Source organism: Panthera tigris, chromosome B2, assembly GCF_018350195.1.
Source record: "Panthera tigris isolate Pti1 chromosome B2, P.tigris_Pti1_mat1.1, whole genome shotgun sequence".
In the NCBI taxonomy this organism is placed as follows: domain Eukaryota; kingdom Metazoa; phylum Chordata; class Mammalia; order Carnivora; family Felidae; genus Panthera; species Panthera tigris.
In genome coordinates, this window is record NC_056664.1 from 73,414,735 (window position 1) to 73,439,267 (window position 24,533).

General features: G+C 32.5%; 1 protein-coding gene and 1 long non-coding RNA gene across 6 annotated transcripts in view; one reads left to right on the top strand and one right to left on the bottom strand.

Annotated features, from left to right (window-relative positions):
* The window catches only part of LOC122238681, a 42,454-nt gene that overhangs the window by 17,312 nt on the left and 609 nt on the right, over window positions 1-24,533 (top strand). The window contains exons 2-3 of one of the 2 annotated variants that reach the window (XR_006217731.1): window positions 3,570-3,659; window positions 21,981-22,415. This is a non-coding gene — a long non-coding RNA (uncharacterized LOC122238681). Of the gene's footprint in view, window positions 1-3,569; window positions 3,660-18,049; window positions 18,147-21,980; window positions 22,416-24,533 lie in introns of those variants that run through there. The other variant, XR_006217732.1, reaches the window with a different exon arrangement.
* The window catches only part of IBTK (inhibitor of Bruton tyrosine kinase), a 90,367-nt gene that overhangs the window by 8,957 nt on the left and 56,877 nt on the right, over window positions 1-24,533 (bottom strand). For 2 of the 4 annotated variants that reach the window (XM_042986719.1, XM_007090145.3), the window contains exons 21-26: window positions 23,733-23,845; window positions 19,586-19,689; window positions 18,075-18,238; window positions 16,553-16,645; window positions 15,885-16,028; window positions 3,465-3,614 (exon numbers count right to left, since the gene is read on the bottom strand). In XM_042986719.1, coding sequence (XP_042842653.1) covers window positions 3,465-3,614; window positions 15,885-16,028; window positions 16,553-16,645; window positions 18,075-18,238; window positions 19,586-19,689; window positions 23,733-23,845 — 768 coding nt within the window. Of the gene's footprint in view, window positions 1-3,464; window positions 3,615-15,884; window positions 16,029-16,552; window positions 16,646-18,074; window positions 18,239-19,585; window positions 19,735-23,732; window positions 23,846-24,533 lie in introns of all 4 variants that reach the window. The other 2 variants (XM_015541069.2, XM_007090144.3) reach the window with 1 other exon arrangement.

The window sequence follows — 24,533 nt, forward strand, 5'->3', positions numbered from 1 at the left end:
GAAGACAGTTAAGTAAGTCTGAAGCTCAGATGATAGTTGTGGGCAGGTGATAAAATTTTTGAATCTTTATAGCTAATAACTGAAGATAGAAGCTCATGAAATAGTGTAGAAAGAATATAAAGTGAAATGAGAAGATGACCTGTAATTGAACTTCAAGTAGAATGAGTCATAAAAAAAAAGTTCATGGTTTTGGCAATATGGAGGTCACTGCTGAACTTCGCCTCAACTGTTTCAGTTTAGTAATGGGCCTGGAAGCCAGACTGGATTAAGAAGTGATTGGGAGCTGACAGCCCTTTTGAGAAATCTGGCTGTGAAGGGAGTAAGGGATTGGTAATGATAGGACAACTGTTAGAAGAAAGTGTGGGAGATGACTGAGGGATTGATTACCTCACCCAGACCACAAGAGAGAGATTTGAGCATATTCAAAACCAGATGGGAGGTATCTACCTAAAAGGAAAAAGGCTGAATATCCACAAGAAAAGAAAGGGATAATTAGCAGCTTAAGGCTTTTGAAGTGGAAAGGAGTTAAGATGCCAGCACAGGTACAAATAATTACCTTAGATAGGAAAAATAACTCTTCCAGTGCAAAACAAGAAAGGAGGGAAAAAAAAAGAATACATGCAGATGCAGATTTGTGTTTCATATTAATAAGGAAGTTACATGTCTTTCTATTTAAAAGTGGGTCTACATCACTCATCACACAATTTACAAAAACCAATGGTATTCTTATTTCTTTTTATTATTGAAAAAGACTATATTCAGTTTTTAAGAGTATTATGATACAGGATCATTACTGAGTATAACAAAAGCCAACTTAAAATTTTTAAAAACCTGGGATTGAAAAACATGAGAGATAATGATTTAAAACATCTGTTTAGAATTTGTAAACATACACATTTATGAAATATATAAACAAATGCATGTGTATGTGTACAATGGCATTCAAATGAAGTTGAAAATAAACACTTTTACTGTGAGAACTTAAGAGACTGACTGTTACTTATGAATGGAATAAAACATCCTTCCCTCAACATTGTTAAGAAAACACCTTATAAATACTGAATAGTTTGTCATTTTCAGTGTACAATAAAATGTTCACCAAACATTTGTTGGTAATTTTTTTCTGAAATACATTTTTAAAACTAATTAAAAATATACAAATACTTTTAATACATTGAAGATCATTGGCATGTTAACTTCTATTGCCAGGTTCATTCATTCTTACATCAATTCAAGAATAAAATTTCTTCTGCCATCTTTGTTTAAGTGAACTGTGCTCTTAAAGAATCTGTGAGTTGATTTTTATATCATTTATAATTACTTATTTCAGTCAAGATTTTCTTAATATTAGAGAATTAAAATATGCTTTGTACACTGAATTGTGTAAGGTTTTTCTTCTCTTTTGGACTGTGTTCTAAATAGGCAGGGGCAATGTTAATTTTATCACTGTAACTCTAGTACCTAGCATCATGTCTGATAGAGAGCAGGTAAGTCATGAAATATTTGTCAATTTTAAGACTACATATGTCTTACATCACACCCAATTCTGTATTTATGACCCTAACAAACCAGCCTTAATATTCTTACTTTTTCCTAAGTAAGCATATAAAAACGTTTATCTGTTTCATATGTTAGAGTTACATTTAAGATTTTTATTTTAAAATCATGTCCTACTAATAAAAGTTTTCATAAAGATAGAAGAGAGAGCAAATGATTTTTTCAGATTCTTTCTGATCCCTGATTTTCCATATTGTAAGTAAATGGCTCAAGATCTTTGGTCCCAAATATACATTTATCTATAATAAGGCAGTCAGTCATGACATAAACTACAAAAATAGTTTAAAGAGTTCATCTAAACCAGTAGTTTCCAATGTTGTTAGAAGACTTTGACAGTTCTTCAGGAGCTGCTTGTAAGGTAGATATGATAAGGTTAAACTAGTAATGGTTCCCACATCCCTCTTCTTGATTCAATCAGCTAAACATATTTGATAACATTGGAATTGGACATAAGGTTTCATTTAAAAAAAGGGTTTAGGGGGAAAAAGGCTTAACAAATAGTGAAAAAAGGTTTATCATTACCTAAAACAATATTAATCTGGTCACAGCTGACATTTTTAATTATGTTTTTGTTTTGTCTAAAATACTTTAGGGATTAATATCTTTGGGAGATGTCGTATTAGCAAAAATAAAAAAAAATTCCATTTAGTCAACCAACTTGAAACACAGTTCTTTCTTCCAACACAGGACTATCTAATGCTCTAAGAATGTTCCTTGTACAGTGATTAAGAGAATTTACATACCATGGCAAAGAAGCTATTTTTATTAGAAAATTGCTCTTAAATTATGCTTAGATTTTCATGTTCCACGTAAGCATTTAAAATACGAAACCTCTTTTAAAATACGCTGGACCTTTCAACAATAGCCAAATTATGGAAAGAACCTAAATGTCCATCAACTGATGAATGGATAAAGAAGTTGTGGTTTACATATACAATGGAATACTACTTGGCAATGAGAAAGAATGAAATATGGCCTTTTGTAGCAACATGGATGGAACTGGAGAGTGTTAAGCTAAGTGAAATAAGTCATACAGAGAAAGACAGATAGCATATGTTTTCACTCTTATGTGGATCCTGAGAAACTTAACAGAAGACTATGGAGGAGGGGAAGGGGAAAAAAAAAGTTACAGAGAGGGAAGGAGGCAAACCATAAGAGACTCTTAAAAACTGAGAATAAACTGAGGGTTGATGGGGGTGGGAGGGAGGAGAAAGTGGGTGATGGGAATTGAGGAGGGCACCTGTTGGGATGAGCACTGGGTGTTGTATGGAAACCAATTTGACAATAAATTCCATATTAAAAAATTAAATAAGATGTATATACAAAAATAAATAAATAAAATAAAATACAATGGACTTCAAAAACTTGTATCAAAAATAGCTAGAGAAAAAACTGGAAACACCCAAAGTCCATCATCTGTTTTATATCTACATAATGAACTACTACTCAGCAATAAAATGGAATGAACTATTGATACACACAGCAACATGGATGAATCAAAAACTACATACTGAATGCTCCTACAGGTATAAAACTAGAATTTACAAGGTGGTCTATACTGACACAAGCAGGTTAGTAGCTGCCTAGAGAGCAAAATGGGGTAGGGAGGAAGAAATTACAAAGGGGCATGAGGAAACTTCTAAGAATGATGGTTATATTCACTGTTTTGAGTGTAGCTGGTGATGGTTTCACAGGTACATATGCCAAAACATCAAATTAAATACTTTAAATATATACAAGCTTACTATAAGACAATTCTACCAAAATAAAGCCTCAAAAAAAAGACATGTTAATTTTCAGTGTAAAAGAATGTGTAAAAATCCACCTGATAAATTTTTAAAGATTTCAGAATGTGAAACTACCATAGAATTTTTTAAGGTAGAAAATGTGTAAGTTTAACTTATTACCTTTCAACTTTTGGAGACTGGGAATTTTCTATTCCTTTAAAACAAACTTTTTTGACATGATCTCCTGAACTGTGACCAGTAACAGATTTTTTTTCTTCTACTAAGAAATCCCGGAATGACTTAGATGAAACTGAATGTAGAGAAGATGCCCTGCAAAAGACAAAAGATCATGTTAAGACATCCATTTTTTAAAAGGTCAGTGCTAGAAATCACAATGGGAGAATGGGGAAAATGTACACCAAAAATTTTACAATATTATGTAATTAGTTTTTAAGGCGATGCTGGGTTCTTGCTGTCAGTTGTGAACTAATCAAAATGATGTGATTTAAAAAAAAAAAAAAACAATGGAGACCAACACTGAAGATAACCCAGATGTTGAAATTAACAATGATATTAAAAACAAGTATTATAGCTATGCCTAAGGCAACAATAAAAAAATGTGCAGAATAAATTAAAGAATAAGCCCAGAGAAAAATAAAGAATAAGCCCAGAGAAAAACTATGAAAAAGAATAAAACAGAAATTCAAGAACTTTTAATTCAATATTTAAAAAACAAAATTCACTGGTGAAGGTAACAGCCGATTAGAAAATAGTCAGTAAAACTGAAGATAAAGCAATACAAAATTTTGAATCTAAACAGAGGGAAGACTGAAAAAATTTCCACCATGGTGACTTAGATAATATCAAAAGGTCTACCATAAATATAACTGGGAGTCCCAGAAGGGGAGGTGAGAAATATGGCTGACAAAAATATTCAAAGAAACAATGCCCAAGCATTCCCCAAATCTGGTAGAAGATACAAATTTAAAGATTGAAGAATTTTAGCAAACCCCAAAGATCAATCTAAAGAAAACCATACTTAGGCACATGAGCAAACTGCTGAAAACCAAAGATCAAAAGAAAATCTTGAAAGCATCCACAGAAATACAACACAGTATGAAAACACTTAGATTATTAGAAACAAGGATAGCCAAAAGACAGTAAAACAACATCTTTAATAAGAGGAAAGTAAGGAAGAAAACTATCCATCCAGTTCTCTATATGAGTGAACCTGGACAAGGATCCTTTCCCAAGTCAGGCTCTGAAATGATTACAGTCCTCGTTGAACTCTGATTGCAGCAATGTGAGACTTGAGCCAGGGGCACCCATAAGCAATAACTCTGTGAAGCCATATCCAGAGGATATGAGACAATAGGACCCAAAGGAACTATGAGACAATAAACACTAGTTGTTTTAAGTCATTATTTAGGGATAATTTGTTACAAAGCAATAGATAATACAAGATACTACTGGAATTAAAAAGATGATAAAGATTATAATAACTTTGTGCAAATAAATTTGACAACTTACATAAAATGGACAAATATCTTGAAAATACAATTTATCAAAGATAACAAAAATAGAAATAAAAATATATAGACCTAGCTCTATTTAAAAAATTGAATAATCCCGCAGTTTTTTTATCGCAGAAATTGACAAATTGATTTTAAAATTTATATGAGAATACAAAAAAAAATTAGATTTGTCAAAGTATTCTTAAAGAAATACAAAGCTAGAAGAAGATAAAACAAGTCACAGGAATCAAGACAGAGTGGTACTGACATAAGGATTAACAGATCAATGGAAAAGAATAGAGAACTTACATATAGAACCTCATATATACAGTCCTTCTACTTTCAATAATTAAATTACCAAAGCAATTCAGTGGTGAAAGTAATTATCTATAATAAACAAATGGTTTATAAAAGAAACCTTTACCTTTATCTCACACCATATCCCCAAATTAATTCAAGATGGATCATATATCTAATGTAAAAGCTAAGTAACCTAGAAGAAAACAGACGACTATAACTTGGTGGTAGGCAAAGTTTCTTAGGACTTATATAGGAATAAACATCAAATACAGAAATGATGAATTAGACTTAATGAAAATTAAAACTCCTCATCAGAAGGTATTAAGAAAACAGAAAACATTTGCAAAACACATATGTGACAAATGACTTGTATCCAGACCATAAAAAGAACTCCTGGAACTCAAAACTTAAAAACACAAATAATAAAAGTCAAGGGAATTTCAAAAAGCGAAAAGGATTTGAATGTACACATCACAAAGAAAGTATGCTAATGATGAATAAACACATAAAAAGTACTCAGTATTCACCAGGGAAACACAAAACCTCAATGACAGGCTGCTACACACCTACCAGAATGGGTCAAATTAGTTGACAATACCAATGCTGGCAAGAATATGAAATAACCAATACTCTCATACATTGTTGCTGGGAGGATAAAATGGTACCACAGTGCTGTGGGGAAAGGACTGGCAATTTTGTAATAAGTAAACATGTATCTTCTGTATAATCCAGCAATTCTCCCTGGTATTTATACAAAAGAAATTAAAATATATGTCTATTAAAAGGCCTACACAAGAATGTTCAAACAGCAGCTTTATTCACAATAGCCAAAAACTGGAAATAGTCCAGGTGTCCATCAACAGGAATAAATACAAACTGTGGTATATTCATACCTTGGAATACTACCGAGTAATAAAAGGGAATAAACTATTGGTTCACACAACCCAGATAAATCTGAAAAACATGATGAATGAAAGAAAAAATATGCTGAATGAAAACAGAAAAAAGTATATTATGTTTTGTTCTCATATAAACTTCTAGAATGGGCAAAACTAATCTGTGGTCAAAAAAGAAAAATCACCACAGTGGTTGACATTGATATGGAGAAGGGACCAGGATGAAAAAGAACTTTTTGAAGAAAACTTTCAGCGATAATGGTAATGCCCAGCAATTTATTAAATAAAGATAATAAACAATGACCAAGTGAGGTTTTTTTCTCCTGGAATGCAAGGGTGATCTAACACTCACAGGATAAAAGAGAAAAATCCTATAGAAAAGTCCTACAATCTGAAATATGACATATATTTAGGGATAAAATTAACAAAACACAGATAGGTATGATCTATACACTGAAGACTATAAAATATTGCTAAGAGAAACTAAGGAAGATCTAAAAGATATTACATCGTTCATGATTGGGAGACTCAATATCGTAAATTGTCAATCCAATTCATCTACAAACCCAAAACAATACCTAAAAAATACTAGTAGGCATTTTTGATAAACTAAGATTTATACAAACATGGAAAAATTTAAATTACAAAAATAATTTTGTATAAAAAGAACAAAGCCAAATAAATTATACTATCTGATTTCAATATTTACAAAAGCTATCATTATCAAGTCAGTGTGATACGGGCATAAGGATATATACATGTAGATCAAATGGAACTCAATAGGAGTCCAGAATTAGACTGACACATATATGGTCAACTGATTTCCAGCAAAAGTGCCAAGTAATAAAATGAGGAGAGGACAATCTTTTCAATAAATTGTGCTGGAACAACTAGATACCTGGTGAGGAAAAAAAAGGGGGGGGAGAACAAAAACCTTGGGCTCTATCTTACCCTATATATAAAAATAAATTTGAATCACAAACCCAATCATAAAAGCTAAACTTATAAAACATCTAGATCAAAACAAAAACAAAATTTTTGTAACCTTAGTCAAAGACACAAAAAGCCCTAACATCAAGTAACAACAAAAAACTGATGCAATGCATTTTATCAAAATGCAGAACTTCTGCTCCTCAAAAGATAATGTTAAGAAAATGAAAAGCTAAACTACAGAGTAGAAGAAAATATTCACAAAACATCTATATCTAACAAAGGTCTTACTTCCAGAATATAAAACTCTAACAGTACTATATTAAGAAAATAAATAGCCCAATTTATAAGGCAAAAATCTGAAAATGCATCCCAAAGATATGAAAATGGCCAATAAGCCCCTGAGAAATGTAAAATAAACCACACCTACCAGAATAGCCAGAATTAAAAAGATTAAGTGTACCAAGTGTTGGATAGGGTATGGACAACAGGAATTCTCACATACTACTGGCAGAAATGTAAAATATGACCATTCTGGAACACCTGGTGATTTTCTGATAAAGTCTAACATTCACTTAATATATGACCCAGCAATTTCAACCCTAAGTAAATAAAAATACAGGTCTATTAAGACTTGGATATAACTTTTTTTTCATAAAACAAACTGGAAACCCAGTATTTCTCAACAAGAAAGGAAGAAATTACAGATACATGCAACAACATGGATGAATCTCCAAAACTTTAAGTTGAATGAAGGAAACAGAATATACTGGACTTCTACCATTTATATAAAGTTTGAGAGCAGGCGAAAACTAAGTTATAGTTACAGAAATTTCATCAGTGGTGGCATGGGAGGAGGGTAGAGACTAAGAAAAGGTATTTGGATGATGGACATATTTTTAAAATTTTCATTGGGGTGGTGAATATGTAAATGTAAATACATTTGCCAAAACTTCTATATACAAAGTTAGTTCGTTTACTGTATTTAAATTATACCTTGATAACGTTATTAAAAAAAGAACAGAATAGAAAAGGAAATCTGCACTCCTTCCCAAAAGACTAAAATAAAGTTAAGAAATTCCAAGTTTTGGTAAAGAGGTGGAAAAAGAACAACTCATAGACCACTGATGAGAATGTTTTGTGATATTCACTAAAAATGAATACATGCATATCCTATGACCCAGTTATTCCTAGTTATATACCCAATAGAAATGCAACTGCATGTATACCAAAGACATGAACTAGAATATCTATAGCAGAACCAATCCTAATAGTAAAAAAAGGAGGATACTCAAATGCTAACAAAAATTGAATGAATATTTACACAATGGATATTAGTACTCATCAAAATATGAATGAGTTTCATAAATATAACATTGAACAAAGGAACACAATTCTATTTATATATATTAAAAGAAAATCTATGGAAAGAAAAGTCAGAGGAGAGTGGATGATAAAAAAGATAGTGGGGTTGGTGGCTGGGGAGGGGGCATGGCAGGGTGGCAGGAGGGGACTAGATACTGGTAATGTTACTTCTTGATTTGAATTCTGAGTGCGCAAGATGTGTTCAGTTTGTGAAAATTCAACCTATACACTTGTGATAACTGCACTTTTAAGTGTATATAATGTTTTAATAAAAAGTTACTTAAAATGTAAACCTAATTTTACATGGATAAAATAGAAATAAAAATTAAGTTGACCCTAAATACACAAAATTAATCACACTCACTATGGGTATAATACTTTGATAATTAAAAGTAGAATGTATTTTAGAATAATATTCACCAAAAACAGGCAAAAATTTAATCATCTATACAGACAAACTGAGCTTTCAAAGATCTCATACTCAGATTTTTATGATATCAGAATCTCTTAATAATCAATGCTTTATTTTACTATCAGTACAAAAGCAATTTGTAGGATAACAGTCAGGATTAGGCACACAGGCTCTGTTGCTAGACTTCCTGGGTTCAAATTTTGGCTCTGACCTTCATAAGTGGAACTTTGTGCTTCAGTTTCCTCATCAATTATATGAGGATACAAATACCATCTCCATCATGATAATGTTTGAGAATCAAATGTTAATTTATGGAAAAATACTTAAAATAGTACCTGTTACAGAGAAATGCTATGTAAGTCTTACTATACATAATTTTCATAGCATTTAACAAAACTGTGATTTAAGAGAAAAAGAAGACAATGAGAACAAAGAAGTTCTGACATGAAGAAATATAATCAGTTATAATAGGCATAGGCTTAGTATTTTTCTAAAGTCTGAGAAAAATTAAAAAGATAACCCTTACTTACTATTTTGTACACTAGATCTACACCATATTCTTGGCATCATTTTCAGAATCCTTAACATTAGATAGTCAAAATTCTCAGCAATAATAATGTAAACAATTTCTAGGCCTAAGTTATTTTTTTTTCTATTTTCTTTACTCAGAAAACAAAGTGGCCATGTCAATAAGTGAATACAAATGCTAACTGGATAATTCTCCAAAAAGTTAAACTCATATTTGGAAGAAACCTTAAAATCCATACCTAGATTAAGTTCATAAACTATTTGAGGTAGTCCATAAAAAAGTGAGGACTTCTAAAATCCTGTATCTTGTCTGAATAACTCATTTGTACCTGAATCTGACCTAATTACCAAATTATATTTGTAAAACACTTTAACGTGCATCCTGTCATTTAATTCTTACAATAACAATCCTGAAAGATAAGCATTTTTATCATCTCCTATGTTTAAAAGAAGAGTATAACCAAAGTGCAGGGATCACGAGAGATAAGGCAGAACCAGTTCTTAATGATGGAACCCATCCTTGCCATCTAGTCTACTGTTGCCTTCTGTAAGAAATCAAGACAATACTTCCTATAAAGTGCCAAAGATAACACAGATACTGATGATCCACACTTTGTTTTGCTATTGTATGAGATAAGCATCAATTCATAACAAAACTAAAAATTTTCACCAAATTTCTATTTGCTCAATAAAGATTAGATCAATACAAAATGTCTCACATAAGATTTTTCTAAGAAAAAAGTTCACCAAAATTTAATACATATTATAACCATATTACAAATTAAGTTATAATTTATTAAAATATTAATGGCTAAAATTTACATATTTGATTAGACATTGTTGAATATACTAAATGTTTCATGCTTTGACTCAGTTTCAGCTTCATAATACTCCTGTGAAATAGGTACTATTTTTAACTCTATAGACAAGGAAAGTAAGACCAAGAAAGATTAAAAAACTGATCTAAGTTTACATTATTCCCAAGTAACAGATACATGATTTAAACTCAAGCAAGACTCACTCCAGAACCTAAGCTTAATCACTATACTGCTGTGCCATATTTAAAAGTTCTTTACTCTAAGTAAAACCTTAAATCACATCAGAGAAATTTTCCTTAGAGATTTGTACTAGAAACATGATCTACTAAGGTATTCATGCTAAAAATATTTCTTCAAAAGGAACTTACCTATAACTTGACGAAAAATTTTCCCAAAACATGTACATACACAAAACATAATAAAAAGTTAAACATATATACAAAAGAAATCACTCCCCATTTCTTTAACAACTCTTTCCTCCTCCCCAAAGCACACATACCTAACAGTTTCCATTGACAAGGTAACTATGGTGTAAAGTACAGTGTAACATTAGCAATTTGCGAACACTGCTGGCAAAAGTTCTTGCTGGAGAATCTACTGAATGTCCCCTGTAAGTAATTCATGTTTCTAAATACAGAAATTTCATAATGATCTGAAAAGCACAAGTTGTCAGATTTATCCTAGCAGTAATTTAGGGACTCCTAGATATAAATGATATATATACTTCTTAAAAACTCTGAATTTTTTTTTTTTTTTTTAAAGCTACTGATAATATCTCCTTTGGAACAAATGTAAGTAACAGCGCTTCCAAAATATCTTAAACTCACATGTTCATTAATCATGCTTAGTGGTTACCTATAAAAATGACTTACCCAGATTTCTTTAAATGAGTTCTACTATTCTTTCCACTGATGATGCCATAATCTGGAACAGTGTCTGATTTCCCATGATTTTGCTTTCCTAACCCAGGCTCTGGCTACTTGCCATCTTAGCAGCCACAGTAACTTTATGAAGAAGCATTTGTAGACACTTACAGCCACACTAAAACTTAATCAAGATTTTGTTTCTCAGCTACAGCAGCGCTGAAATTTTTGCCTTAATAAATAAAATTTTCAGCTCTAAAGAGTTAAACATTGAAATTAGTTTATAATTTGTGGGTTACCTGCATATGGAATTTGGAAGAATTTATATTTATACATCAAGCCAGGCCACAAAGCTTGTGCATTCTTCCACTCAAGATGGTGAGAAATGTATTATTTCTCCAAGTAAAACAGTTGATAATGAAAACTGGCCAACTCTCATATACACTTGGTGTTTGCACACTAGATTTAAATTCAGCCAATCAGAACTTATTCTAATGCAAGAAAACAGTTGTCTTTAATACATAATATTGCCACACCTAACTGTAGACAGCAGGAGCACAACTATGTACTATGAGTTATATAAACTAGGTGAACGAATCTGCCAACAAACTAGTGAAAATCCTTCCCATAATCAGAAGCAGACTCACAGGGCTAATTTGGGATGTGCTAAGAAGTTGCACCTTAACCTCAAGATAAAAACATAGCATAAAAAATCTTGTAAGGAAAAAAAAATCTCGTTAGAGGATTCTTCAGGATGAGGAAGATACACTTTTAAGAAATATCTTTAAAAACTTAAATCACTACAATACTGAATATACGTTATAAATACAATCTGTAAATCAGATTAAAATGCTAATTTAAGCTTTTCTTTTTTTTTATTTTATTTTTTTTAATTTTTTTCAACGTTTTTTATTTATTTTTGGGACAGAGAGAGACAGAGCATGAACGAGCATGAACAGGGGAGGGGCAGAGAGAGAGGGAGACACAGAATCGGAAACAGGCTCCAGGCTCCGAGCCATCAGCCCAGAGCCTGACGCGGGGCTCGAACTCACAGACCGCGAGATCGTGACCTGGCTGAAGTCGGACGCTTAACCGACTGCGCCACCCAGGCGCCCCTAATTTAAGCTTTTCTAATTTATTCATAGCACAGTAAAATTTAAATCTGACCAAGTTTCATTAGATGAACACTTACATGGGATACTCTCAGGAAAACAAATCTATTTCATTTTTAGTTTCTTCAAACATATACTACATATATTTGCACCCTATGTGTAAAAAGTATTCAACGATCAAACAATGATTATTTCCATTTATACTAAATATGGATCAAAATCCATGAATACCAAACAACCATTTTATAAATAGGTTCTTAAAATCTCTAACAAATATTTTATTAGTTCCATTAACTTATAAAATTTCCATAACAAAGCATATGTATATATTTTATATGCTTATTTGATTTTTAGATACATATTGACAAATTAATACCTATATTTTACTAAGTTCCATCAGCTCACTGTACAATGAGTACAAATAAAAGTACATATATTCAGAAGAATTTAAAGCAGAAAGAAACTTTAAAAGATCCTTCAGATACCAAAAATATAGTCTCAAGAAGCCAAAAATGCACAAAAAGTACATAAATAATTTTATAATTCACTTTGATAATAATTCAGAATAAAATTATAATTAAACTTACTTGGTATCCTAAGATACATAAAATGATTAGTTTGTACTTTTTAATTTTATTAAAGTATGGTTGACATACATTATATTAGTTTCAGGTGATTCAACATTTATATACACTGAAATGATCACCCACCATAATCTAGCTACCATCTGGCAGGAACATTGTTACACATTATTAACTATATTTCCTATTCTGCATTGTATCTATGTGTCTTATTTATTTTATGACTGGAAGTGTGTTACTTTGACTTTTTAATCCCCTTCCCCTTCTCCCATCTGGCAACCACCAGATTGTTCTTTGTATGAATGAGTCTGTTTCTGTTTTGTTCATTTGTTTTTTAGATTTTATATATAAGGAAAATCATAGAGTATTTGTCTTTCTCCTCCTTATCTCACCTAGCATAATATCTTCTAGGTCCATCCATTTTGTTGCAAATGCCAAGATTTCATTGTTTTTTATGGCTCATATACCACTGTGTGTGTATACACACACACACATACATAACACATCTTTATCCATTTATCCATCAATGGTACTTACTTGTATCATATCATGGTTATTATAAATATTGCTGCAAAGAACACAGGATTCTATATTTATCTTTTCCAATGAGTGTTTTCATCTTCTTCAGATAAGTACCCAGAAGGAGAACTGCAGGATCATACGGAAGCTCTATTTCTAATTTTGTGGGAAACCTTCATGCGGTTTTCCATAGTTGCTGTACCATTTTGCATTCCACCAATAGTGCATGAGAGTTCCATTTTCAACACATCCTCACCAACACTTACTATTGTCTTTTTGACAATCATCATTCTGACAGAAGTGTGGTATCTCATTGTGGTTTTGATTTGCATTTTTCAGATGATTAGTGATGTTGAACATCTTTTCACATGTCTATTAGTTACCTCTTTGTATGTCTTCTTTGGAAAAATGCCTATTCAGGTCCTCAGCCCATTTTTTACTTGAGTTGTTTTTGTTTTTTTTTTTTTTGGATATTGAGTTGTAGGAATTCTTTATGTATTTTTGATATTAATCCCTGATCAGTCATATCATTTGTAATTATCTTCTCCAAATTAGTAGGCTGCCTTTTCATTTTGTTGTTCACACTGATGTCTAAGAGCTTACCACCTCCATTTCCTTCTAGTAGTTTTATGGTTTCTGTCCTTAAGTCTTTAATGCATTCTGAGTTTATTTTTGGATATGGTATAAGGAAATGGCCCAGTTTTCCCAACACCATTTGTTGAAGAGATGTGTTCTTTTCCCATTATATGTTCTTGCTTCCTTTGTCAAAGATTAATTGACCATATAAGCATGAGTTTATTAATAGACTCTGTATTCCGCACCATTGATCTATGTGTCTGTTTTTGTGCCAGTACCATACCTGTTTTGATTATTACAGCTTTGTTCTTTCTCAAGATTACTTGGGCTCTTCAGGTTATTTTGTGATTTCATACAAATTTTAGGATTATTTCTTCTAGTCCATGAAAAATGCCCTTGTTATTTTGATAGGGACAGCACTGAATCTATAGATTGCTCTTGGTAGTATGGATCATTTTCTGGGTTATTTAAAATGATGTGTGTGTTATCTGTTGTATTATGGGACAAAGTGAGCTTAAGGTCCTCCTAATCTGCCATCTTCCCTGGGATCCTCCCCTACTTTTTGTTTTTAAATAATAAAAGTGAATAATGGCATAGCTAAAACTATATTACTAAGCCCAAAGCTTCCTCATGTGCTTAGTTAATTCTCTCAAGTTATAGCATATTTAGTATCTTGAGAGCTGATCCAAGAACTTTCTTTTTATCTTTTCTATACTTTTCTTAATATTTATTTTTTGAGAGAGAAAGAGAGAGAACAAGTTGGGTAGGGACAGAGAGAGGGAGACACAGAATCCAAAGCAGTCTCCAGGATCTGAGCTGTCAGCAAAGGCCTGACATGGGGCTCCAACTGACAAGCCATGAGATCATGACCTGAGCTGAAGTTGGACGCTTAAGTGAATGAGCCACCCAGCTGCCCCTCCATACTTTTCTTTAGGGAAAACACAACTCAATGTTCTAACAGCTATCCCACAAACCCTACAGAGGGTGACCAAATCAGTCTACCAGTCTCATATATAGAAGGTGTGCACAAATACTGATGAATTTAAACATTCTACTAAACCCGTTCTCTCAAGTTTTACTCTCTTTTATTCTTTACCTGGGTTTTCCCACATCTTCCTTTACTTTCTTTTCTGTGATCATGCTTTAGATCTGTAGTAAGTGGTTCTGACAGGCTACAAAGAAAAGGGAGGATGGAAGGGGTGCAGGAAGTACAATACCCTATTTTATACACCTCAAAACTGCTATCTGACCTCTTTGGAGATTATTCCTATTAATCTCCAAATTACAGGTAAACTGTAATGGAGAAAATCTCTATAATAGCAAGTAAATACTCCTGCTTACAGAAGTGACAGTGAGGGGTGCCTGGGTGGCTCAGTTGGTTAAGCGTCTCACTTTTTTTTTTTTAACGTTTATTTATTTTTGAGACAGAGAGAGGCAGAGCATGAACGGGGGAGGGTCAGAGAGAGAGAGGGAGACACAGAATCTGAAACAGGCTCCAGGCTTTGAGCTGTCAGCACAGAGCCTGACGCGGGGCTTGAACTCACGAACCGCGAGATTGAGATCATGACCTGAGCCGAAGTCGGACGCTTAACCGACTGAGCCACCCAGGCGCCCCAAGCATCTGACTCTTGATTTTGGCTCAGGTCGCAATCTCTGTGAGATCGAGCCCCACATCAGGCTCTGCACTGACAGTGTGGAGCCTCCTCAGGATTCTTTCTCTCTTCTCTCTCAAAATAAATAAACACTTAAAAATAAACAAGTGATAATGAAAACCAAGATTATTAACACTGCAAAGATATTCATGATGTATACAGAAGGACAAAGATATTAAGGTGGTAAAAATTGTTTATCCAATTTTTCTATGCTATATATTGTTTCTTACAACAAATGAAAAAAATGTAAGGCTCCTTCCTTAAATTACTTTAGTAATACATGCTAATTAGAATACAAAGAAGAAACTGTATCTATACAAAACATTTTGAAATCTATAATAGAAAGAATGACGAACAAATGAACACACCATGGTGCATATGTCAAAACAAAAAAATTATTTCCCAAGGTCTAATTTTTAACTTAAAGAGAGGAGTGAAATACTTGAAAAGTTAGGAGGGAAACCCAGAAGCCAAGAACTACCTTAAAAGGTAACACACAGATCTCTGCCTATTTTAATAAAACTTAAAGCATACCATGCATTCACTGGTTTCGGAGTTTTTGAAGGAGCAGTTAAAGCTGTTTCCATGCTACTTGTTCCTGAATTATTTTCTTTGGTAGTCATTGCAATCATTTTTCGTTGCTTCTGAGAAAGTTTAACTCCATGAGAAATTATTTTGCTAGAAATTAAATGAATTAGCATTAATTTCTGCTTAATGGAGGTTACAGGTAATTATACTGCTTTCTGTTTATTTGATGTGATTTTACTATTACTGGATCAAAATGGCCATAAGATTCAAGAGTGACAATATCAGTTTATACTATCGACGATCAAATAACAGTTACTAAATGAGCCTTCCTACTAATACATTTACATCACACTTGCACCAGAAATAGTCCACAATGATACTTTAGAGGCAAATTTCTGACAACACCATATTCTACATGAGTTGGACTACCAACCAACTCAATCTTTGGCATGTATTTAAGAAATGTTATGAAGGCTATAAGCCTAAATAAAAAAGAGTTTATAACTTAGTTTGACATCAAAAGCAGAAAAACAAAAACAAAAAAAAGTCCAGTATGTCTTTCTAATTGAGTTTAACATCAAATGCAGAAAAAGAGTATAGTAGGTCTTTCTAATTCTTTAGGACGGAACTATAAAACAACATGGTCTTTCCTTTTTTATGAGTTTTTAACCAACCCCAAATTTGTCTTTGGTGTAGCTCCACATTTTTGTCTGTTTTCTTCAATTTGCATGATGGTTCGGAGATCCATGACAGGAGGGCTGACAGGACTAAAATACATATAAAATTTACTTTACAATACAGTTATTTATCCATAAAGTCCAATACCCAAACTTCACTGAAACTATAAATTATATGTAAGATTGATAATGAAAGGATAATTTAGGTTTATTTTGTCAGCTGTGGCCAACTTCAAAAAGGATACTTTGAATGAAAGCTGCTTCTATATATATATATATATATATATATATAAAAATAACTAAAATGCATCCAAAGTCATAACATAAAACTAAAACTCTTAAAGAAAAAAACAAAACCAAAAAAAAAAAAAAAAAAAAAAAAAAAAAAAAGCCAAGCAATAGAATAATTCTTATCTAACTTAGGCATAAGAAACTGAAGTTATGTTTAAATTCTTAACCTTTAAGATGAACAGAACTTGAAAATTATATTCTGTTTTTAACAAAATTCTTCCTACTGTCTACTGATACCAACCACAAAAATTTTAAAGTAAAATTTGGGGATGCTCAATAATATTAGAAACCCACCAGAGGAAGTTGTACTATAATGAGAAAAAACAAATTCTACCATCCTTAGAAACAGCCGATCTATTTTGCTGACTTTACATCAAGCCAATTATCTTAAAACACATTCAATAAAATAGTCTAGTGATTAGAAGATGCTTCTTGGGGTTCCCACAAATATGTTTACTTAAAAGGCAAAAAAAATTGAGACTGATTTCTAAACTACTTTTAGACTATGAAACAACATAAACTGGCACATAATCTGGTCTTCCAACTTTGCAAAATACAGCATATTTCAAAATAATTATGTAAATATAATTGGTAAGTCAATTAACAGTTTTAGCCTATTATAAACCATAGCAGGTGTATAAATATGAAGCGCAAGCTCAATAATTACTCTGAAAGAGTGCATTCTAATTATATCGACTCCTTCAATTAAAAAAATTGACTTTTCTAAATAAAAGAAAACTATGGATGCAATATAGGCAAGTTAAAAGCAGTGTAACATTGTTCTGAAAATTAACTGTGAATAACAATGTATTTTGTGAGATCTTAAATACCCCTTAACTTGCTAAAAAAGAAAAAAGAAAAAAAAAGAAAAAAAAAGATACAATAAACCTACAAATGACAAAATGGTCTTCCTGAATGGGAGTCTTAATATACACTATCAAAAAAATAGCTTATTATTAAGTCACTATATATCTAGATATAGATATCTGTGGGTTATATAGTATTTACTGGCATTCACAAATGACAGTACAAAGGGAACTAAATTCTGTCTGGGGAAAAAAAGTGCCTATTTTAGCTAGCTAGTAATCTGTATGCATCTAGGTAATTTTCTGTGTATTAGAAATTTACATTAATACTTTTTAAATGTGCTTCATTAAAAATTTCAATTTGACTAAAAATAAATAGTATTTCTCCAACTAACAGGTACAGAACAAAATGAAAATCCTACCTGAAAGAGCCAGCAACCCAACTGGAAGAGCTTGTAGTATCAATTTTGTTACTGGGAATGGTCTGTGGAGCAGATATGTTAAGTACTGGTGATTTTTCCCATGGTTTTAAATCTTCCCTAGAATATGCAGGAGGTGTACCATTAAGATATGGTTTAATTTTCCCCTGGAGGTTAAAAAAAAAACAAAACAAACAAAAAAAAACATTAAAAAATAAATAATAGTAGACACCTATTGGTACTTAATAAATATTGGTTAAATTATATTAAAGCATAAAATCTTATAACAATAATCATCTAGCATTCTTCTACTTTAGCATCTTAACCAATTCTCAAAACTTCTAAGTCACTATAACCCAGTTACCATGAGCTTTGAGAATAATTTTTAGGAAAATAAGTTTGCACATTAAATTCCCATTAATATGAGCATTAAATAAAAATGTTAATAAAAGTTGCTGAAATAAGATATGAAGCAGTAACTTTAAAATTAATGTCCATGACTTTATACCAAACTTTCATTTTGTTTCATATTAATGTCATATAATTCATTCTGAATAAAATTAAAGGTAAATAATACTGACAGCTGAAAAGGAACCTTAAAACAATTGCCATTATAATAGGTCAAGGAAGTTATTAAAATGGTTATTTCCATTGCTAGGACAGATTCTTATTGCCAAACATTCACAGCATGCCTTTAATTTTCCTTTTAAACCTCAACTGTCCTCTACACCAACCTTGGTGTTAATACGAATTGCCCCGAAACCTCTATCTAGCTACATTAAAAAAAAAAAAAAAAATCAATTCTTGAGGCCTAGAAGACTAAGAAGAACAGATAAATTTTCCACTGTCTCATGAATTTCTCGAAGTTCTAATAGTTTTGTGGAGGACTAGGGATTAGAGAAAAATGACCTATATCTAATAAGTTATTTTCCTTTCCTGTACATTAACAATTATGGAATAAAATGTTAAGAGATGTCTAAAAAATGGACTCTCCGGCGTGCAAATGGACTAGAAATTCTGCATTTTATGTCAATTGTGCTGGACCAGGAGAACTCCATTCCAGACTGTATTGCTCCCATTAACATGATAGAGGGAAGAGACTATGCAGAATTTGAAGTTAGGCTTCCTTTCAAAATCATTTTCCTCTGACAGTTCTTTGGTGTTAACTGACATTTCACAAAGTAAATTTCAAGTAATTTAGCTATATTTTTCCAGATGTCTATACAGTGTTGCTATCTTTTGCATCAACATTATATTTTAATTTACAGAAAGAGGATTAGAAATGTAATGTCGTAGAGGGCTGAAACTGCCATTAAAATCTTTAAAACTAGAAACATAATGCAAATTTGAGAAAACTAATACTACATATATTACTAATCATATGTATTTTTTTATAAACCAGCCAGGAGAGTATTTTAAAGTTAGAGCAAAAAATAATAAAAACTAAAAATAAATTATATAAAGACCTAAAATCTGAAGTTAAGAAAACAGTGCATTAATAAATAAAAACAAACCTCAATTTTATCTGACTGAAATCCTGCTGTGAAATCTGGGGAATGTAAATCTCTAGGACTACCCACTCCTGCATAGCTTCCTTCAGAATCTGATGTCAGCAGTTCTGGAAGAGATTCCACAGAATTGGTCTTACCAGATTTTAATAATCCTAAAAGGTAAAAATTTTAAAACATTTAAAATACAGTAAACATGTGTATATTACATTCAGTGAATTAAATAGAGCTAAAAGCTTCCATTTATCCAGATTTAATAACATTTAAATTATATTCACTGTATCAAATCTTGACAATTCAAGCTAACTGAAGAAAAAAGTTAAAGTAAAAAAACTAAAACAGGGGACTTTAATAAAACAGCAGTTTTATCCATTTCAATTATACAGCAATTATGCAATAAACATTAAGGAAGACACTTCTTTGGGATGTGCTTTGAGAAGTGATTCAGAACTTCTTTCTCCCCATTAAAAAAAAAAAAAAAAAAAAGACAAAATTAATAAACTTCAGACCGTCCCCTTTCTCATCTGTCTCTCTGTACCAAGTTCTCTGCATGCATGCAGACGGGGATTGGCCTCATTCTGTGTGGGAGGAACACTGTAGCCTTTCTACCTCTCATCTAGTCAAAGACTGGATGACTTTGGCCCCGTAGCAGAGGTTATGCTGAAGCCAACCGTGGCCTGATTGACGATTTTTACTTCTGGAAAGGGGGGTGGAATCTGTGGATTGACAGCTACTTTAATTAGCCTATTGCCTAAAGCAAAGGGCTGTTATGAAATGTACATACCATTTCTTCTCCCAGGCAAGCTAAACACCTGTTTCCCTGCCATATTTGGTATCCAGATTCATTAGTAGATCAAAGTCATTTCAAATATAAACAGAGAAAACAAACTTTTGCTTAAGTTCATGTGTTTACTTTCACATATTTCAAATTTAGTAGAATCTAAATGAGGTAGCAAAAAAACACATGACATGAGGTATAACTAAAAATTTGACTTAAAAATAAATAAAACACATTTTGCAACAATGTGGATGAACCAGAGTGTATTATGCTAAGTGAAATAAGTCAGAGAAAGACAAATATATGACTGCACTCATTTGTGGAATTTAAGAAATAAAACAGATGAATACAGGGGAAGGAAAGCAAAAAAGATAAAAAACAGAGAGGTAGACAAACCGTAAGAGTCTCTTAAATACAGAGTACAAATGGAGGGTTGCTGGTGGGGTGCTGGGTGGGGGGATGGGCTAAATGGTAGGCATTAAGGAGAACACTTGTTGGGATGAGCATTGGGTGTTATATGTAAGTGATGAATCACCAAATTCTATTCCTGAAATCATTATTACACTGTATGTTAACTTGGACTTAAATTTTTAAAAAGGAAAATAAATAAAACATACTATCTCTTATATATTTAAATAAGTGGGTTTTCCTTAAAGTAAATCACTCTGACAAGATATATGCCTCTTTTGTTCCTGTCACTGCTCAAATAGTTTGGAAATAACATTCAGCACTCCCCCCATCTTTTAAATATTTTTAAGAGCAGCAAATTTTTAAGAGAGTATATTTAATGCCAGAATGCTACCAAAAGTCAATTAGAAATAAATCTAATGAATAAAAGGATGTTTAAACTGGCCAACAATTATTTTTAGTATAAACATTTTCACAGATGGTCTTCTAACATAAAGGATCACACAACGAAGTTTACTTCCAGAACAGGCTTTTTGGCCCCAATTAAATTTGACCTTTCAATCATTATCTGCTTTGGCCACAGAAAGAGTAGTAAAGCAGGAAGAATAAGAACTGGAATCAAAAAAAATAAATTCTATTTCTGTCTGTCACTACCTCAAATCACTGAAGTTTTCTGCACTTTTGTTTCCTCAGGTTTAAAGGAAGGGACAAAAATTTAGTTCATTACTAATGTCTCTTCCATCTCTGAAATATAAAGATTCTAACAAGTGTGCTAATAATACCATTATTTAAAACAAACCAAGTATCTGCTTTTCCCTAAGTCTTTTAGGCAACTGAAAAATAACTAGTTTCATAACTTCCTGTCCGTCCATTTATTCATCTTTCCATCAATCCACCTACACGTCCTTCTACGCACTAGAGGTAATTCGTGTAACAGAGAGAACACAAAATCACAGAATTTTACATATTAAAAGGTCCTAAGTAGGAATCAGGAGATGTAGTAAACGTGAAAGACCGAGCTTCAGTGCTTCATCAATCAATCCAGGTATATTGTCTTTTTTATATCTTTCTGTGTTATCTAAAACAACTATTCTTGACATTGTTTATTCCTTTGAACATTATCAAACACATCAAGTACCTCATTTATAGATCATGTTAAATATAAAGACATTCTTTCTTTACCCTGAATGACAGCTTTTCTTTTTTTTTCCACAGGGACAAAATGTGTACTTGTATTTTTCAAAGTTACCTCATCAGGCTGACTAAGAAAATACTGCTGACAGAAGTTACACCTGTTTATGTCTTCCTACAGACACACATACTATTTCTTAGAGCCATACTGTAGTCTCATTGTGGTCACACTTCTGTATTTTCATCTAAAGAAAGTATTACAATTTCGATAGTTTAGATCTAGATCTAGTCAGAGGAATCTAGAATGTGAGATAGTCTATACCACTGGCCTGAACTTTTGAAAACAAAACAAAAAGGTGTGAGAGGTGCTGCTCTAGTTAAGAGACTAAAGAGACATTAATAAGCAAAGGCAGTATCTATCTTCACAGGATACCAGGTGTTTTTTAAGGTTAAAACACAAAAGGCTATAAAAACATTCCTGGACAACTGGAGAAATCTGAATAGAGACTGTAATACTAGGTAATATTCATGAATTGATGTTAATGGTCTTCGATGTGCTAATGATATTATGGTTGTGTAGAAGAATATCCTTATTCTTAGGAAATTCGTATTAATTTATATTAAAATGCCATGCCTACAACTTCCAAGTGGATCTGTAAAAAATGATAGACTGTCTGGAGAATGAAGGAAGTGAGCATGCAACAGAAAGTCTATAAAAAATAGCAAATGTGGTAACAGGTTAACAATAAATTTGGAGGAAGGGTATCCAGATTTTCATTCTTTCATCTCTTCAGTAAAAGATTTTCAAACTAAACTGCGAAAACCATTTTAGAAAAACTACATAACCTTTACTTTCAAACAGCTCACATAATGCATAGATATAAAATATGTTGTATTCTATTACTGGATTATAACCTTCTAATGCACATGAATGGCATCTAACTTGGAGTACTGATGTAAATGAAATGAATCCATGTGATAATAGTGTCTCTGTCCTGTTTTGCCCATCACTAACAGTCTATGCCACTGGACAGAGTGGTCTCTCTAAAAAAAATTTTATCCACTCACATTATATGCCTTAAAAATCCATCAATCGATTACTCATAGCCCTCAGAATCACATTTAAATTCCTTAGTTTAGCATAAAATCCCTCCAAAATCTGACCATTGCCAATTACCACTTATCTACACATGCCCTATATGGCTGAAGCATGCTGACCAAAGCACAAGAAATATGCAGTTCTTTCCAGTGCCTCTAGCCTTGGGAGTATACTGCCCCCTTTGCTTCATATGTCTATCAGCGTGCCTCCTTTTCTTGGCCAATTTCTCTTCATTCTTCAAGATCCAACTCATGAATCATTTTCCTCAAGAGGTCGTTCTTGATCTCCTCAGATTAATATGGGCTTTTTTTTTTTTTAATACATTTATTTATTTTTGATAGAGAGACAGAGCACAAGTAGGGGAGGGGCAGAGAGAGAAGGAGACACAGAATCCGAAGCAGGCTCCAGGCTCCAAGCTGTCAGCACAGAGCCTGATGCAGGGCTTGAACTCACAAACAACAAGATCATGACCTGAGCTGAAGTCAGACGCTTAACCAACTTAGCCACCCAGGTGCCCCTAATATGGGCTTTTCTTTTGTGCTCTCAAAGCAAACTTCAATCAGAATATTTATTACAATATACAATCATTTTCCGTAGCCTCCCTAAGACAAAGGCTATTTTCTTTCAGTAGGCCTGGCAAATGGCATACAATAGTATTTGATACATGTTAAATTAATTAGATAATAGAGACATGAAAGATTAGATCAGGAAATATATCCTAAGACACTTTCACTAACCTATAGATGGTGGACTCTGAATAACGTCTGAAAGGTTATAACCTCCAGAACTATCCGAACGCTTACGTGTCTTCTTTTTTGCTCTTGTTTTTGCCTTCTTGAACATACTTTCCCTACGAAAAAAGCAAATACAAAATTCATTTTTTAGAAATAAGTTAGAGATTAACAGCAAAAGAACTGTGCATTTTGAGCAAGAGAATAAATATACATATATATGTGTGAGTGTGTGTGTGTATAGCATTTTAGTCAAACAGAGAACACAAAAAATAGGCATGCTCTAGTTGCATTTATCTATGTTGCTCAGAGTAAATTACTCAGTTTTACTGAACCTCAGTGTGTACTCTTACTAGATGTAACTCTACTATTTCTGTGAAAGAAATAGGGAAATACTTTTAAAAGTAAATAATCAAATATCATAAACTTCAAGTAACCCAAATGCTAACAAACACTAGAAAAGAGGTTAAAAACAAATCTGGAACCTAACAGCAGTTTCTCAGTGGGCTACACAGTTAGTTACTATTATATATATAGTAAATGACTTGAATGCCCAAAGATTTTAACAAGGCATTTACCAAGTACAAGGTAAGTAATTCTATAACCAGTTGATAACTGAGCCTAACACACAGTTTGGAAATACTAAACAGGGCTTGTCATATGTTTGGCCACACTACAGGGAGATTATGTAGAACCTGGGATATTTTGTTAGAGGATTCCCAAACGTCAGTCACTATAGGTCATATCTCTTGAACCAGTCAGTAGGTTCTCTATAGAGAAAAATCCATAATGGCCGATGTAGTCTTG